Genomic DNA, 19,314 nt, shown 5'->3' with positions numbered 1-19,314 from the left:
GTTTACCTTTCCGGAGCCAGTTGATATATATATATATATATATATATATATATATATAAAAAAAAAGGTTTTGCCTGGAATACCCCTTTAAATTTGCTTAAAAAGGTATTTCAGTATCACAAAACTGTACTTAAATGAAATCAAGACATATAACTTACTAATATAATGTTATCACAAGTTGTACTGTTTTTGCATAATTAAACCCCCAAAAGGAAGTTGTGTCTTCTTTTAATAGTGTTGTCTTAGCAGTTCTCCTGTTCCTCCCTCTCTCCCGAGACAATGCTTCATCCTCTGCTGTCTGAATCTTGTCTGAATCTTGTCTCTGAGCTCCAGCCCCAACCTCTGAGTGAAGTCACAACCTCTGACCACCCCCTACTGCCTAAATCACCATATATATCTTTATTGGGACAATTAGGAAGAATGAGGTGTGCTTACAGCATTCTGCATTTTGCTGAGCAATGCCACAGGCAGAGGAGCAAATGGAATGAATACAGCAGGTGCTGCAACCTAACTAATGTGCGACAGTCATCCATGAAATGAGATGTTCAGCAACACCTCTGGGCAGGGAGTGCTGTGGGAGGGGAGTAGACAGGGTAGAAGGACTGTGATGAAGAGCTGAGAGAAAGCAATGCATTCCAGGAAAAGCTAGTACTGAACAACTGCTCAACCATCATATATGACCTTGAAATACAAGACTAAGACACCCCCCCCCCCCCAAACAAATAGATGTTTAGTAGTTTCAGAACTGGGGCAGACAGGTAAGCACTGATGTATGCTTCTGCAGCATTGTTATATATTTTTACCAAATGTCAGAGTACCCCTTTAATATGTAGATTTATTCTATATAGAAACTGGTGCACATATGCCGTCTATGTACTTTTATGATAGATATAATAACAATATAACCCTATGATTATTATTATTATTCTTAACACATGACATGTGGTGTCTGGTTATTGTACATCTACAATCACAGCATAATTATTCCTCCAATACATAGAGTTAAAGGGGTACTCTGCCCCTAGACATCTTATCCCTTATCCAAAGGATAGGGGATAAGATGTCTGATCGCGGAGGTCCCGCTGCTGGGGACCCCCGCGATTTTGGCTGCAGCACCCCAGACATCTGGTGCACGGAGCGAGCTTCGCTCCATGCCGAATGACTTTGATTGAGGCGGAGGTCCGTGACATCAAGGCCACGCCTCGCGACATCACGACCACGCCCCCTCAATGCAAGTCTATGGGAGGGGGCGTGACGGTCATCACACCCCCTCCCATGGACTTGCATTGAAGGAGCGTGGCCGTGACGTTATGAGCCGACGTCACAAGCCTCCGGCACTGCACCCCACGCTCGAAACGAATGCTGGGCGCAGCAGGGAGATCATGGGGGTCCCCAGTGGTGGGATGGGATCCCTGCGATAAGATGTCTAGGGGCAGAGTACCCCTTTAACATAACCTGCTTTCAGCTAGCACATAGCTGAAGTATCTATTGCAAAATTAAATGTATGATATTAAAATCACATTGTTTTTCTTCTTGGACAGTATTTTCCAGCTGTTCCCTGCCGACAGAAAGAGAGTAGAACAGGCATTATACTCTTGCCATCTCCCGAAGGGGAAAGTGAGTATTATACCCTCTGTATAGCTGTGATTCCGTAAAATTAAATATACTGAAAGAAAATAAATACAATGAAAGCTTTGGAGGTAATCTATATATATATATATATATATATATATATATATAAAACTCAACGTGTGTGTATGTGTGTATGTATGTGTGTTTGTTCCAGCATCACGTCCAAACGGCTGAAGATATTAACATGAAACTTGGCACACATGTTACTTACCTATATGTCAACAACAAACATAGGATAGGTAATTTAACCCTTACTTACCCCCATTTGCCAGGGACGGGGTTTATGTTTAAAGTCCTATACAAGTCAATGGGAAATATGTTACTGCATAACTTCCAAACGGCTGGAGATATTTCCATAATACTTGGTCACATGTTACTTATATGTCAACAACTAACATAGGATAAGTGATTTAACCCTTACTCACCCCCATTTGCCAGGGGCGGGGTTTATGTTTAAAGTCCCATACAAGTCTATGGGAAATATATGTTACTGCATTACTTCCAAACGGCTGGAGTTATTTCGATAATACTTGGTCACATGTTACTTATATGTCCACTTAAAACATAGGATAGTTAATTTAACCCTTAACTACCCCCATTTGTGAGGGTCAGGGTTTTTGTGTAAAGTCCCATGCAAATCAATGGGAAATGTATCTTCCCACATAACTTCCGTACAGCTGGAGATATTTCAATACCTGGTATACATTACGGCTCTCGATATGCGGTCAAGATAGGAGAACGGGATAGGAGGTTGACATAGGAGGTTGATATAGGAGGACGGGAAAGGAGGACGGGATAGGAGGACGGGTTAGGAGGACGGGATAGGAGGACGGGAAAGGAGGTCGAGATATGAGGACGGGAAAGGAGGACGGGATAGGAGGACGGGTTAGGAGGACGGGATAGGAGGACGGGAAAGGAGGTCGAGATAGGAGGACGGGAAAGGAGGACAGGAAAGGAGGTCGATATATGAGGACGGGAAAGGAGGACGGGATAGGACGGGATAGGAGGTCGGGATACGATGACGGGATAGGAGGTCGGGATATGACAACAATATTTGAGGACGGGATATGAAGTCAAAAGCTTCCTCCTTTGTTTATTTTCCTCCCCAACAAGGATTAGGAAGGAAAAACCGGGCAACGCCGAGTACTCAGCTAGTAGCTTATAAAATAGCAAAAAAGTATATCAATTATACAAAAATGTGCACAATAAACAATACTTCTCTGCTCTTTACTGTATAGTAAGGCCTGGACTACAAGGTGATACAAAAGAAGTGTGTAGATATACAATTGTTGTGTTTCAGTGCTGCCATAGTGGTGATAAGTGTCTGATCGATGGGGTTCGAGCTACTGGGACCCTCATCAAGCATGAGGACTGGGGTTCCAATTAGGTATCGACCGTTTATCAGGTTTGGCCGATATTATCGGCCGATAATCACGATTTTGGACGTTATCAGTATCGGTAATTACCTTGCCGATAATCCAATAATGCCCCGCCCCCTACCGCACCGGCCAGAGACCGTCACCGCTGCCCCATTGCCTCCCCCATCCCCGGTTTTATAATTACCTGTTCCCGGGGTCCACGCTACTTCTGGCTCCTGCTGCGTCCTGCGTTACGCTGTGCGCTGCGGTGTGCAATGACGAGTGACGTCCTCAACGCGACCTCACCGTCAGTGCGCACAGTGACAGCTCAGGACGCCGCTGGAGCCAGAAGTAGCGTGAACCCAGCGGGGGGATGGGGGGGGGTCAGGGGGGGTGCTGAAATAGCCGATAACTTATACCGGAAAGTCCACAGAGTTTCAGTATCGGCCCCAAAAAATCGATATCAGTCGATCCCTAGTTCCAATGCCTCTGGAGCAGAAGATAAATTTGCTTACTGCCTCTCCATTCAAACTATATGGGACTGCAAAGAAGGTTGAGTACAATGTTCATTCACCTTCAATAGTCCTATAGAGTTTGGATGAAGCAGCAGTGTACATACTCAACCTGATGTACTTATATGTTAGTTCTTAGTGCATCCATATACTTTATAAATATCAACCTAACCCATTATTCTCCATTTTCTATCCTTAGAACGATGCCATCAACCCTGAGGATTTCCCTGAATCTGTCTTCAGAACATTCCTAATGCAACTCTCTCCACGGCCAGAGATAGATGAAATCTTCACATCCCAGTGAGTCCCCCAATGGAATTACCATCTGTGTCTTTACACAGTGCTGGGTGTACACTTAGGGTTGCTGTATGGATCTACACCATAATCATATCTAAACAGGGGAAATGCTGTGGCTTTGCAGGTTTGGGGTTTATTTTTAAACAGCAGCACAAGGTTTGGAGTGTTGTGTAGTTTTCTTTGTGGGTTTTAATTCCCTACAATTTTTTTCCAGGGTAGTTACTAAGGTTTCCCTACATTTTCCCTTTTTTTTTTTTTTTTTTTTTTTTTTTGCACCTTCCCTGATCTGTCGGGTTTTCCTCAGCTTAAATCCCCCACATTTTATGTGGAAACCTTAAATATGTTGTTTTTTTTGTGAAAATGTTGGGACACGCCCCTTTTCAGTGGCCCCACCCCTTTCCCCAATGGTCAATCCACTTTTCAGGTTTTCTAAGTAAAATGGAGAGTCGGTCAGGTTTTTTAAAATTCTATCGCAGACAGAATTTCTGGCGCAAGACATGTCGGGTTTACAATAGTAAATCAGGGCCATTGAGTCATATAAGTGTCATATGGTGTTAATAGAGGCCCGTTCAATACAATATACACTAAGTCCGCCATAGTAAGAACCACATGGATAGGCAGAGACTAGGGACAAAGGTTCAGTTCACTGCCCTAACCCTTTATATATAAAACCACAGGCAAAGGTAGAGTGGTTTGTTGATGCCCCCAGGTACATACCCTACTATGTGCCACTGGCTGTGCCCCAATAGACCGAGGTTGCCCAGTTGGTCTGAACAAGATACTAATCTGCCTCTTATTCTTCTTATATTAAGCAACTAAACTTAGTTATGGCACAAGGGTCATAGATGCAATATGATTATAGTAACAAAACGGATGTAAGTTTGGGAACTATTGGGGAGAGTTATCAAAACCTGTGCAGACTTTTACACTGCACAGGTTTTGATAAATCCCCTCCTATTAGGGTACTTAATCCACTGCAAGTAAGCAAACAGATTGTGTTTGTGTTCAATGGGTCTGCAACAAATCCACTTTTGGATTTTCTGCTGAGGAAATTCAGCATGCAGAATTCTACAGCGGAAAATCGGCAAGTGGGCACACATACAAGAGACTGAAAGGATGCACTTAGATTTCTTTGTCAGAAAAGATATTGTGTGTGTATATATTTTCATATTTTAAGGTTTTATCACTGCTATATATTCTGGCTGGTTAGATATGGGATGGTGGTGACTAGTGTCTATGATATCTTCTATAAACTGTCCATACACATGGAATAGGATAGCACATGCAAGAATAGAAAATCCTTCACCCCTATATCTCTATAGCACACCCTCAGAGGCAGCAGCAACACAATGGTGGACACTATAGAGCAGTACTGAGCAGTGTAAGCAGTGAATCAAGGGTGTGCTATAACACTCAAGAATAATATACAAGCTGCTGGAGCCTCTCCTAGGAACCTGATAAGAGTAGAGAGTGGTGTAGATAAGATACACTTCATAGTCTTTTATATTAGTTTATACCACTGAATTATGCAACTTCTGTTGTAAAGTAGAAATTTTGGTTTATTACAGTCATAGGCGGAAACTTACCAATCTGCCCGAAACGTAAACTATCTGGTTTTGCACACAGCAACCAATCATAGCTCAGCTTAACTTTACCAAAGCTGATTAAGATAAGAATGATGAGCTGTGATTGGTTGTTATGGGCCAAACCAGACAGTCTGGTTTTCCTGCAGATTAGTAAATCTAGGCTATAGTATTGAAATGTATTTCTCTATTTCTTTTATTTCAGCCATTCTAAAGCCAAACCTTATATGACTAAAGATCATCTCACCAAGTTTATCAACCAGAAGCAGAGAGACAGTCGTCTGAATGAGTTGCTCTTCCCTGCTGCAAAAACGGAGCAAGTCCAAGTCCTGATAGAAAAATATGAGCCCAGCGCTATCAACAAACAGAGAGGTGGGGGATGATGTCTAAGACCCCAATCACATTTGTGGGTGTATCCAACAACTTGGAGATGTGGGACGACAAATCGCTGGAATTTCTCTTCCTTAGGGTGCGTTCACACTGAGGAATGCACGCTGAATCTCCGCTCGCGGAATTCAGCGAGTGGAGATTCAGCCTGGTAGCCGGCGGTGGCAGGACAGTGCAGCCCTGCGCCATCACCATTGACGGCTATGCAGTGCTCGTGGAATTCCGCTCAAAGAATGAGCATGTTCTTTCTTTGAGCAGAACAATTTCAGCAGTGTAAACGGGTCTCGCGGAAGACCCATTCACACTAATGTTAAAGTTCACTGCGCGTAAACCCATACCTTGGGTCATCCTGACATACATTGTGGGTTAAAGGGGGTAATCAAGTGGAAAACCTTTTTTTTTTTTTTATCAACTTTTTATTTTCATATTAACTGGCTCCAGAAAGTTAAATAAATTTGTAAATTACTTCCATTAAAAAATCTTAATCCTTACAGTACTTAGCTGCTGTATGCTCCACAGGTTGTGTAGTTCTTTTCTGTCTGACCACAGTGCTCTCTGCTGACACCTCTGTCTGTGTCAGGAACTGTCCAGAGCAGGAGCAAATCCCCATAGCGAACTTCTCCTGCTCTGGATAGTTCCTGACATGGACAGAGGTGTCAGTAGAGAGCACTGTTGTCAGATAAAAAAGAACAACTCAACTTCAGCAGCTGATACATCTGCATGGTGAAGCAGATTCCCATTGAAGACAATGCTAAAACTGAATTTTTAACCCCTTAAGGCCCGGGCCATATTTTCGTTTTTGCACTTTTTTCCTCCTCACCTTCTAAAAATCATAACGCTTTCAATTTACCACCTACAGACCCATATGATGGCTTGTTTTATGCGCAACCAATTTTACTTTGTAATGAAATCAATTATTTCACCACAAAATCTATGAGGAAACTAGAAAAAAAATATTTGTGAGGCAAAATAAAATAAAAAACGCCATTTTGTAACTTTTGAGGGCTTCCGATTCTACGCAGTGCACTTTTCGGTAAAAATTACACCTTATCTTTAGTCTGCAGGTCTATACGGTTATAAGGATACCCAATTTATGTAGGTTTTATTTTATTTTACTACCGAAAACAAATTATAACCACATGCACCAAAATCTGTATGTTTAAAATTGTCATCTTCTAACCCCTATAACTTTTTTATTTTTCAATTTTTCCATTATTTTTCCAGTCATGTGTGAAGGCTTATTTTTTGCACAGTGATCTGAAGTTTTTATTGGTACCATGTTTGTTTTGATGTGACTTTTTGATCACTTTCTATAATTTTTTTAGGATATACATTTTTGGACTTTGGTATTTTTTTACGTAAACGCCATTGACCGTGCAGTTTAACTAAAGTTATATTTTTTTATAGTTCAGACATTTGCGCACACAGCAATACCACATGTGTTTCTTTTTATTACGTTTACATATTTTTTATACTGAATTTGGGAAAAAGGGGGCGATTCAAACTTTTAATATGGGAAGGGTTAATAGGTGTTTTTTTATTAAACAATTTTTTACACTTTATTAGTCCCCTTAGGGGACTTTTAGGAGGAATCATTAGATTCCTCATACAGATCAATGTAGTTCCATAGAATTACATTGATCTGTGTGCTCTGCACTCGATTGATAAAGCCTGGTTCAGCCAGGCTCTATCAATCTCAGAGCCGCAGCTGATGGGGAAGCAGAGGCAAGCCCTCCGGCTACCTCCACTGGGGATCGCTGCTGGGGGAGGGGTGATCCACCCCACTGGACCACCAGGAACTGGTCAAAGCTCCCTTTAGCTTTAACCTGTCAGTGGCAATCTAAAAGGTTAATAGCCGGCCGCGTCGCATGTCGGCTATTAACAGCCAGCTACAGGAGTCAGCTGTGAGTCGGCCGGTATGGTGCCCACGTCATACACTGGTTGCCGTCTCAGGACGAACTGGCTCGTCCTTAGACGGCAACCAGTTAAACTGGGTTTTTCTAATTGATTCCGCTCGGAAATTCTGCTGTGTAAACATATATGATATATACAATATCATTCATACTATTATATAAAAAAAAAATGTAATAGGGAATTAGAATTTGCACAAAATAGTACACTGATACTTTTGCAAATATATGTTACAGTGAACATTTTTCTGATCCCAAAGTTGTGATTCCTAACAATTGTCTTCTCTATTCTAGGACAGCTGTCTCCAGAAGGTATGGTTTGGTTTCTCTGCGGGTCTGAGAACAGTATTGTGGCAATGGACAAGTTATCTGTGAATCAGGACATGAACCAACCTCTTACTCACTACTTTATCGACTCCTCTCATAACACTTACCTCACAGGTACTCTTCTGTATGGTATCTATTACCCCAAATCAATGATCATTTATAATGGGCTAATACATTATCAGGACAAGCAATAAACATACAAAATGTTGAAAAAAAATTGCAGAAATAAACATCTGATGATCGCCGAATGCTAACACTATAAGAGATTTAGTTACAGACAAAAAGTTTCGAGGCAATGATTGCTAGGGTACATGAAAAGTATCCCTAAAAATGATACTTGCTCCGGCATGATATAAACTGTATAGGTAAGACGTTAGTCTGAGGTAATGCATTTCAATATAGGTGCAGCACGAGAGAAGTCATGGCAATGAATATAAGAGCAAATGTTGGGAATATGCTAACTGCAGGTTATTGATGGAATAAAGGGCATGGTAAGGGCGTAGGATGAGTAAAGATGACATAGATAAAATTGTGTAGGAACAACAAGATTTTATCTCATCATTACAGGTACGTAATGCGTTTTTGGTTACAGTCTTCTATAGTGGCACTTAAGTTCCTTAGTGGTTTTACAAGCAGTAACATAGTAGGAAACTTGCACTTGGACCATAGAACAGTTGCAAGCTTAGCAGTCCCATGATGGGACCCAGAGTTCTCTTAGCAGCCTCTATAACTCTCTCTCTCTCTCTCTCTCAAAAGTGACCACTCTGAGGGCTTCCATACACCCCAGTTCACCTGCCCCCCTCCATTTACATTTGCCCAGTGTTAACCATCCTTGCACTTTTTTGCACTCTCACAGCTGGTCAGTTTTCTGGGGTCTCATCCCCTGAAATGTACCGGCAGACTCTGCTCTCTGGTTGCCGATGTGTGGAACTAGACTGCTGGAAGGGGAAGCCACCAGACGAAGAACCCATTATCACTCATGGATTCACAATGACGACAGAAATCCTTTTCAAGGTGAATACTATGTTGCTGAATGGCAATTAAATATTTTTTTTATAAAAAGAAATGACAGCATGGGGATGCTTATTTCCTCAAAGAAGAGGTTAAAGAAGCACTCTAGGAATTATTTTGTTTGTTTCTCTAATGCATAATAACCTATTATTAGAAACTAATAAATACGCATTGTATTTACGTCGCATTTCTGTTGCATCTTTACCGCGTTTTGGCCATGTTTTTTTCTGCAAGTCTCCAAAATCTCTATAAAAATTAAGCTTTTTTTTTATAGTGATTTGTACAGTCACAATTAAATAGTGCCATATTTTCACGACTTTAGGAAAATCTCCAAGACAGCAGAAAAAATACAACATGTGAACAAAGCCTCAGGGGTGTTGTCCATTTACCAATCACATAGAGACAGCAGCAGTAGCAGTATACAGATAGAGCTGGCTTGGGAGAGTGGTGATGAGCGGAGGGGTCAGGAGGCATCTAATAGGTGATGATGTCACCAACAAAACAGGATTTAGGCTGGTGATGACATGCCCCAGTTACAGTAATAAACCGTATGGATGCAGCTGTCCTGCAATAAAACAGATGGCACCAAAAGATTAGTAAATGGTGAGTGTGCATGTTATGGGAAAAACAAAACAAAATTGGAAGTCATTCTGCAGTTCAGTCAGCTGACCCAGGACTGACCACTTCCTCTAGCAATATTCCAGGATTTTTTTTATTTGACTATGCTACAAGGGCTGTGAAGTTAGTGTAGATCATAATATGGTGTCTGTACCTGTGTGTGACGGTTTTCTCAAAATTCTTATGCGATTATCGCCCCAATATTTGTTTTTAATAGCATACAAAATTACTCATGTTTCGGGATTTCCCAGGTTGCAGTGTGTCGAGACCTGACATCACTAGTCAGGTGATCAGAGGGAGTCTGTTCTGCTTCAATTGGTGGAGAAATCACTGGGTGGGATCCTTTTGCAACAGCTCTAGGCACCCTGGTTAGAAAACACTGGAATGCAACTCAATTTGTGTTTCAATGGGTGGGGTGGCTGATGTGTGGGAGGGAGGAAAGTGACCTCATACTTACAAGCATGGAACTGTGGGATGTGTAGTTTAGAGAACAAAGTTCAACAGGAAATACCCAGTTCTGGCAGGTAAGTACTAAAATCACCTTATGGTGGATAACCCCTTGTGATTTTCTGTGGGTCAGGCTGGTGATCACATGACTCAGTAACAGTAATAAACGGTATAGATGCAGCGGTGCTGGTATAAGCTGTGCTGGTATAAAACAGATGGTACAGTCGGAATAGTGATGGTGAGTGTGCATGATATGGGGAAAAAGGGAAATCTGGGTGCTTATTTAAGTAGACCTTAAAGTAAAAAACTATCATGTAGGACAACTTATCCCCTATCCAAAGGGTGATAAGTTGTCCTCCATGATAGGGAATACGTGATCACGGAGGGGGTGCCTGACAGCTGGGACCCCCTGTGATCTCCTGTGCAGCACCCTGGTAGTCCCCAGGAACCGATCGTGTTGACCTCCGCATGAAGTGGTGGCCGATGCCCCCCCCACGTATTTATATAGAAGAACCGGAGATACCTGAATGCTGTATCTCTAGCTTTCATAGAGATTCAAGGGGCATGTCGGCCCATTGTTACATTTATAGTACAGTGATTAGAGAGTGAATACATTTCTATCTATACAGTACTGTGGTTACAACCTTCTCTAGTAAAGACTAATATGATGGTGTCTTCCAGGATGTCATTGAAGCGATCGCTGAATCCGCATTCAAAACGTCTCCCTATCCGGTGATCTTGTCATTTGAAAACCACGTGGACTCGTGAGTTCTGTTCATTGTAATTTGAGATCCGTCATACTGAATTCCTAGGACAGGCCATCAGTATCAGATGATTGGGCTTCCACCTCTTACTAATATTCTTGGTGCCCCATTGAGCCCTGTATCCCCATTATTGTTTACCAGGAACAATACTGTACTTATGGTGACAATTATGTCCGGTATTGCAGTTCTCTAAATCTACGCTTCATTCAAGTAAATGGGAATGAACTGCCATACCAGTCACAAACAATGAACATAGCTGAGACTGGTAGACAATGAAGTGGGCATGGTGCTAGTTTGAGTGACACGACCCCCTTCAGTCAGCTGATCAGCCGTAGTGCCAAGAGACATCATGAGTCCATCATGGCTTTAGAAGGATGTCAGTAGTTGGCTACTACTTTGTTGACATGGACACACCAGGTGAATTTCTGAATATTTTTAAGTGCATCTGTCATGCATTAATATATATATATATATATATATATATATATATATATATATATACACACACACACATATTGCCTGGGAATTGTAGTTTTGCAACAGCTGGAGGCTCACTGGTTGGGAATCACTGAGTTACACAATCAGTTGCTGTGATCACTGCTGACCATAGCATCTGAATGTCCAGTATCAGAGATATCTCTGATCCCCGCTGCTGCAGGTGAGTGTCAGCTGTATAACACAGTCAGTACAGGCTGCATATAGAGCCCATTGCATGTTTCCTCACAACAAATCCGCCATACATGTATAGAAATGTCTCCAAGGGATTAAAGGCCATTCTATACGACATCTGGTTGACACCATAAGATTTACTATAGTCCAACCAGGGTGCCTCCAACTGTTGCACAACTACAACTTACAGCATGCTGTACGGGCATGCTGGGAGTTGTTGTTTTGCAACAGCTGGAAGTGACAGCTGTCACGCTCCCTCCCATAGACTTGAATTGAGGGGGCGGACGTGACGTCAAGAGGGGTGGGGCTGTGATGTCACGAGCTCCCCGCACCGGCTCTAGCGCTCGGAACAGTTTGTTCCAAACGCTGAGCAGCGGAGTACCCCTTTAATATTGTGCTGAATATTTCTGACGTCATGAGGAGGCGGGGCTATGTCGTCACAAGCTCCCGGCGCCAGCATTCGGAACAGTTTGTTCCAAATGCTGAGCAGCGGAGTACCCCTTTAAGCACTATGCACTGAAGGCATCATGACTCGTCTGAAATATTCAGTTCTATACACTGTGCTGAGCTGAGGTCCCGCTGCATTTCCTGACATTTGTCTCTGCCAGGCTGCTGAAGGAGACAATCTGTAAGCAGAACCAGAAGGAGGACCTCTGGTGGCCAAACTTTTAGGGGTTAATTTAACACATGAAGTTACAAAAAATTATTAGGAGGTATATAAGAAAGGTAATTTAAATAGGCTAATCTATATTTATACACATTTTACAAATGAGAGGTACCATTTAATATATTATTGTTAAGCAGAAGCAACCTACACAGCACTTTTGAGGCTGGGTTCACACATGGTATTTTGATCAGTATTTTTAGCCAAAATCAGGGACGGGTCCAAAACACAGAAAAAGATGCATAATCTTTCCAATAAACTTTTTCTCTCTATTGTGTGAACACAGCCTAAAGTTACGTTTTGGGGGAGCGGGGTACACAACAGCTGGATCCACTTCTGGCTTTTGTTCAAGAAACGGAATGTAACTTTTTATGCTTTAATGTAATTGTATATTTGCTATTGTATTTTGCAGTGCCAAGCAACAGGCTAAAATGGCTGAGTACTGCAGAACAATATTTGGAGACATGTTACTGACCGATGTTCTAGAAAAGTATCCTGTAAGTATAAACTAGGCTGGGTTACGTGGGCACTGTTGTTTCATTTTTATGTTGTAAAAATCAACAGGACATGTGAAGATATAAAACCCTGGAATATATTTTGTTTAGACAAATTGTACATATTATTTAGTACAAAAGCAGCTTTATACTTCTTGCCTTTAGGTGGCGCCCTTTTAGTTAACTTGCTGTCCACTATCCATTGCTACTGTAATTCTGTCTCTAGCAACCGAGCGACCAAGATGGAATACAAGAAGCGAAGGCAGGACTCACTCTTCTCTAGGCTCGCTCCAAACTCTCACTCACAGTGCAGCGAGCAAGAGCCGAGTGTGCACATAGAGCAAAGCAGAACACAGTTATCACAGCTCTCTGCATTGGAAAGTGACTCTTCATTAACCCCTCGATGCTTCATGATGTTTACGTCTGTCATGGAGTCATTAAGGGAGTATAAACCAGACTCAATACACGGCGGGTGCCAGCTATGTTATACAGCTGACACGCTGTCAGTGGCCAGCAAAGAAGATGACTCTTACGCAAGAAATGCTATTGGTATTCAGATTACAATAGTAATACTGTTATTTGTTACAATTGTAAATGACCTTGTGTTTTTTAGCTGAAATCCGGCTCTCCAATACCAAGCCCCAATGATTTGCAAGGCAAAATCCTGATAAAAAACAAGAAGAACCAGGCCTTCGCTTCTGCCGAGAAGAAAGCACAAACCAATGACCTGACAAATACAGAACAGGGAAATTCTCAGAGAGGAGAACATTCAGGTAAATAATATTTTTTTTATCTGTGCTCCACAATCCAGACCAGGATCTTTCTTGACATCAAGGTGTACAGGATCTTGTTGCTATGGTTGGCGGTGCAGCAAAGGCGGGGATAGCGGAGTCAGCTATCTACACCCTTGATGCTTAGGAGGGTCCTACAACAGGACTAGGTTATAACAAGCTGTCAACAAGGGGAGGAAAGGAGCAGGAATGTCAGGAGAATACAAGTTTGCTAAAAGACTATACATGCAAAAACATGTATCTAGGCGTGCTCTACAGTTTAAGTACATGAGTTGAGATGGGAATACCCCACTAAAAACCTGCATGCGCATCCAAGAAGTGTACCGTATATTAATTTTGGCCCCCACCTACCGCCAAGTTGTGCAAAGAAAGTGCAAGAGGTAAGACATTTCAGGATCTGATTTGTTGCATTGGAATTGTCTTATTACAGTACCACTCTGATATTCAGTGAGCCCCTTAGACCAACTCGTTCTTCCACATGTGTTTGTACAGGTGTCTGCATTGGTAGGGGCTGGATTTTATACACCTTTGGCAATGGGCTGAATGGAACCCCCGGATTCAATGATTAAGAACTAGGGCCCAATACTTCTTTCCATATAGTGTATGATAGTCTATGTATTACCCTGTTTTTGTAGTATTAAAGTCTATTCACAAGTAACATGTATAAATATGTCTTATAGATAGTCAAGCAGAAGAGGATGGAGAGAAAGAAGAAGGCGATGAGGTTGCAGAAAATGTAAATGAAGAAGAGATGAAACAGATGCAGTCAGATGAGGTAAAATTTTATGGAGGAAACTCATGAGAACTGATAAACCCCATGAAGATGTTTTTCTAAATCAGATTTGAGCCCTGGACTCCAGCGTTATAGAGCTAACCCCCCAAGCCAACATGCTGCAAAACCATACTGTAGGACATTAGACAGGACCTTTTACATTGTCAAGTTTTGAGTGAAGCAATATCATGGACATGGATATCATTCTGAGCCTCCCTGCATGGATTCCAGTGTATACCCATTGACATTCATCATACTGATGTGACACCCTATGAGAGAAAAGAGATGAGAGAAAAAATTCTGCAGCGGAAGTTTAAAGGGGTTATCCAGCTAAAACTACAGTAAATTATCCCTTATCAACAGGGTAGGGGATAAGTAGCTGCACTGTACAACAGTCAGGCATCTCCAGCGCTCCCATAGAAATTAATGGAGGCGTCCCATCTACCGCACGCACTGCTCACTGAAAGCCAGGGTCTCGTTCTGTAGATCGCAGGAGGTCCCAGTGGTCAGTGGTCCCCTGTGGATAGGGGATCAGTTAGTTTCAGCTGGACAACCCCTTTAAATTCAGGACTCTGCCAAAAGAATGAACAGGTTCATTCTTTCGGCAGAATATGCTCAGATACGCATTACCGTCAAGCTCATCTCTGAATGGTGACTAAATTATAAAATTATCCTGATAGCTTGCTGTTTTCATTTTGGCCACTAAGCCTAATAATAAACTGACACTTTCTGTTCTGTAGATTGAACTTTTCAGCAGTCTCCTTCTTATCACAGGCAGAATTACAGTAAAAGGTGAAACCAGTGTATAGATAAGATAGAATCATGCCATTCACATTAGGTGATGGGCACAGCTCCTCTCCTACCCCTCCCTGCACAATGATCTCTGCATCAGTCAAAGTGCATGCCTAGAAACCTCTTCTATAGTATTCATGAGTTATCTATCAACGTCTTATTGTTTTTTTATGATCCATGAGTCTGCTGTAAAGCACATCTCTAAATGCTGTTAACAGAACAGATGCTCGGGAAATACACCTGCCTAATGATATATAAAACCTAAAAAAAGAAAATAGATTTATAATCAGAATTCCCTATAACAATAATTGTGGGCATTGTTCAGCTCTAGTTGAATGAATATGACACTTTTTACCTATCCACTTGTATTTGTACAGGGCACTGCTGGTCAGGAGGCAGTAGCTTATGAAGAGATGTCAAGTTTAGTCAACTATGTCCAGCCGGTTAAATTTGAGTCGTTCGAAGTCTCCGCACGTAAGATTTCTTTAAGTCTTGACAGTTCCTTGAAAATCTGGAAGTTGTAGTGCTTTTCTGGATTTTAAGAAAACTTCCTAAGGCTATGTTCACACACCCATTTCTTGAGCCTCATATTGAGCCGTAAATGGCAAAAAAAATTTGACCAAAACAGCTGAAAAAAACTTGAAATAAGACACAAAATGAGGCTTAAAAAAGTGTGTGTAAACATAGCCATTACTCATTCATTAAATGGGCACTGTCAGATACAAAAACTTTTTATATGTTGTTGATCTTGGCAAAACATTAACCTTTCTAATATACTTCATAAGAAAGAGAGAGCAAAGAGGAGTGCTTTCAGACAGGAGAGAGCACAGGAGTCCTATCAGACAGGAGAGAGCAAAGAGGAGTGCTTTCAGACAGGAGAGAGCACAGGAGTCCTATCAGACAGGAGAGAGTATAGAGGAGTGCTATCAGAGAGGAGAGAGCACAGAGGAGTGCTACCAGACAGGAGAGAGCACAGAGGAGTACTATCAGACAGGAGAGAGCACAGAGGAGTACTATCAGACAGGAGAGAGCACAGAGGAGTACTATCAGACAGGAGAGAGCACAGAGGAGTACAATCAGACAGGAGAGAGCACAGAGGAGTGCTATCAGACAAGAGAGAACACAGAGGAGTGCTATCAGACAGGAAAGAGAACAGAGGAGTGCTATCAGACAGGAGAGAGAACAGAGGAGTCCTATCAGACAGGAGAGAGCACAGAGGAGTCCTATCAGACAGGAGAGAACACAGAGGAGTGCTATCAGACAGGAAAGAGAACAGAGGAGTGCTATCAGACAGGAGAGAGCACAGAGGAGTACTATCAGACAGGAGAGAGCACAGAGGAGTGCTATCAGACAGGAGAGAACACAGAGGAGTACTATCAGACAGGAGAGAGCACAGAGGAGTACTATCAGACAGGAGAGAGCACAGAGGAGTGCTATCAGACAGGAGAGAACACAGAGGAGTACTATCAGACAGGAGAGAGCACAGAGGAGTACTATCAGACAGGAGAGAGCACAGAGGAGTGCTATCAGACAGGAGAGAGCACAGAGGAGTCCTATCAGACAGGAGAGAGCACAGAGGAGTGCTATCAGACAGGAGAGAGCACAGAGGAGTGCTATCAGACAGGAGAGAGCACAGAGGAGAAAGAGAGCACAAAAAGAAAGAGATGACTACATATAACTAAAACAGTAAATACATAAAGGTACCTGTGAAATCATCCGGGTGACTTTAGTTATAGCAGTAACTCAAATCTTGTTAAAAAATGTTATCTGGGATTTTAGCTAAATGAACTAATGGTGTGCTATTAGAGTGCTATCAGACAGGTGTGAACACACCATTAGTTAAATTTCCTAAAATCTCAGTAAAAAAATTTTAACAAGATTTTAATTACTGCTCATAACTAAGTTCACCCGGATCATTTTACAGGTAACTGTATGTATTTACTGTTTTAGTTATATGTAGTCATTTATCACAGATAATTTTTTTTTTTTTTAAATAAAGTGTTACTACAGTACAATATGATAAACTCCAGATTACAGAACCGAACACCGGAGACTCAGGATCTTGATAGGATAATGCTTTATTAGCTTCCCATAGTGCGACGTTTTGGCATACAACTGCCTTTTTTTTAAGCCTGCTTGAGAAAGGCAGTTATATGCCAAAAAGGTTGCACTATGGGGAGCTAATAAAGCAGTGGTCCCCAAACTGCGGCCCTCCAGATGTTGCAAGACTACAACTCCCAGCATGCCTGGACAGCCAACGGCTGTCCAGGCATGCTGGGAATTGTAGTTTTGCAACATCTGGAGGGCCGCAGTTTGGGGACCACTATAATAAAGCATTATCCTATCAAGATCCTGAGTCTCCAGTGTTCGGTGCTGTAATCTGGAGTTTACAATATTGTACTGTAGTAACGCTTTCTATGTAAAAAAAAAATTCTGTTTGATAAATTACTAAAATCCCAGAAAAACTTAAAAAATTAAAAAGTTAACTGATTTGGCACAAATTGGAGTTCACGAAAAAATTTAGATTTGTTAAATTACAAACATTTTCATGATTCATTTCCGATTTGTTCCATCCCTGCTACTGTATACTGAGCGGCCCAGCAGTGCTGTATATATCGCAGCTTTTATTCACTACATTGACTGTGCCGGGCGCTCAGCCTCCACTCAGTGTACTACTCCTGTATATATCTTACATGGGCAATCATAAAGCATTTCTAAATTCCAAACAAACCTGTCTTGCAGGTATGACATTTGCTCATCTCTAGTTGGAAGATAATGGTGTAAACCTAGACTTATGGTATATATCTCATTTTTATCTCCAGAAAAGAATCAAAGTTACGTCATTTCTTCGTTTGTGGAAACTAAAGCCTATGATCTGTTGACCAAGTTCCCGGTGGAGTTTATTGAGTATCCTTCATTAAGCCTACAATACTTTCCGCAAGGTTCAAGAAGATGCAAAAAGGTTTAAAGAAGCAAAATCAGGAAATATTTTTTATTTTTTTATTTTATAGAGCAGCTTGGGCTATTATTAGAGAATAATGTAGAGGTTCTTGTTTTAGAGGTTAATGTTTTCGCTGGCAAGCATGGGTTTTCAGCCATTTCTGATTGCAAATGCATCACTGAAATGACTTGGTAATGCAGCCTACATTTCCCTTGAATCCTCTGGCTGAGGATCAGGCGTTTCATCACTGCACCTGGTCATCTCATTAGGCTGCTGATATTGGAGGTTACCCAGATAAACTCATTAGACTCATAAGTGGGTTGGTGTCAGGTCATACTTCATGCAGTTTTTATGTATTTTCTTAATTAGGGTACGTTAACACGTGCGTATTGTGCTGCATATTTTCTGCTTCTGATTTTCCAACCCATTGAAGTCAACAGCTGCAAACTCAGCTGCAGCAAAATACAGCATGTGTGACCCTACCTTAAAAGTGCATTTTTTTTAGAGAAATATTGCCATGAGGCAAATTGATTTGACCTTTAATCACAACTGAGCTGTTTTATGAAGATTTTAAGTTTTAAAAGGGGTACTCCGCTGCTCAGCGTTTGGAACAAACTGTTCCGAACGCTGGAGCCAGCGCCGGGAGTTTGTGAAGTCATAGCCCTGCCCCTCAGTGATGTCATGCCCCGCCCCCTCAATGCAAGTCTATGGGAGGGGGCATGAGGGCTGTCACGCCCCCTCCCATAGACTTGCATTGAGGGAGCGGGGCTATGACGTCACTAGAGATCGGTGGGGGTCTGAGCACTCAGACCCTGACCAACAAAAACTTATGACTTGTCAAAAGTTTTTTTTTTATAATGACAGAGACACTTTAATAGTAATAGCAGTAATTGCCCAAAATGTGACTCTCCAGTGAATGCAAATCTATAACTGTGGGCATGCTGGGATGTGTCGTTTTGGAGCAGCTGCAGCTGAGTCACAGCTTGCAGAACATTGGTGTATAGCATATTTCTAGTACTTATGAAGATTGCAAAGTTGTATTTTCCTAGACAATCTATTCAGATACAATAAGAGACAAATGAGTCGGATTTATCCAAAGGGAACCAGGGTGGATTCATCGAACTACATGCCTCAAATGTTCTGGAACGCAGGATGTCAGATGGTGGCGCTCAACTTCCAAACTATGGGTCGGTTTTCTTCATGTTTATTCAATGATTATATTTATAGGTTGTTATTGCTATTACTCGTATGATGGTTGATACATGGGACGTTCAGTAGGTTTCCGCACTCAAAACAAAACACACCAAAAACAAATAACATCACTTTTCTACATAGCCAGCTTGTC

At 41.8% G+C, this 19,314-nt stretch overlaps 1 protein-coding gene and 1 long non-coding RNA gene across 10 annotated transcripts in view; one reads left to right on the top strand and one right to left on the bottom strand.

The window, feature by feature from the left end:
* LOC130295794 (uncharacterized) overlaps positions 1-19,314 on the bottom strand; it is a 104,285-nt gene that overhangs the window by 33,674 nt on the left and 51,297 nt on the right. The window lies entirely within an intron of this gene.
* PLCB2 (phospholipase C beta 2) overlaps positions 1-19,314 on the top strand; it is a 103,147-nt gene that overhangs the window by 59,892 nt on the left and 23,941 nt on the right. For 3 of the 4 annotated variants that reach the window (XM_056546918.1, XM_056546916.1, XM_056546917.1), the window contains 12 exons: positions 1,542-1,617; positions 3,702-3,802; positions 5,588-5,754; positions 7,974-8,120; positions 8,863-9,020; positions 10,764-10,846; positions 12,592-12,676; positions 13,287-13,446; positions 14,145-14,239; positions 15,406-15,502; positions 17,851-17,935; positions 19,032-19,156. In XM_056546918.1, coding sequence (XP_056402893.1) covers positions 1,542-1,617; positions 3,702-3,802; positions 5,588-5,754; positions 7,974-8,120; positions 8,863-9,020; positions 10,764-10,846; positions 12,592-12,676; positions 13,287-13,446; positions 14,145-14,239; positions 15,406-15,502; positions 17,851-17,935; positions 19,032-19,156 — 1,379 coding nt within the window. Of the gene's footprint in view, positions 1-1,541; positions 1,618-3,701; positions 3,803-5,587; positions 5,755-7,973; positions 8,121-8,408; positions 8,496-8,862; positions 9,021-10,763; positions 10,847-12,591; positions 12,677-13,286; positions 13,447-14,144; positions 14,240-15,405; positions 15,503-17,850; positions 17,936-19,031; positions 19,157-19,314 lie in introns of those variants that run through there. The other variant, XM_056546919.1, reaches the window with a different exon arrangement.

Source organism: Hyla sarda, chromosome 11, assembly GCF_029499605.1.
Source record: "Hyla sarda isolate aHylSar1 chromosome 11, aHylSar1.hap1, whole genome shotgun sequence".
NCBI classification, from domain to species: Eukaryota; Metazoa; Chordata; class Amphibia; order Anura; family Hylidae; genus Hyla; species Hyla sarda.
Note: the sequence above shows the minus strand (reverse complement) of the source record. Positions and strands in the feature narration are given on the sequence as shown.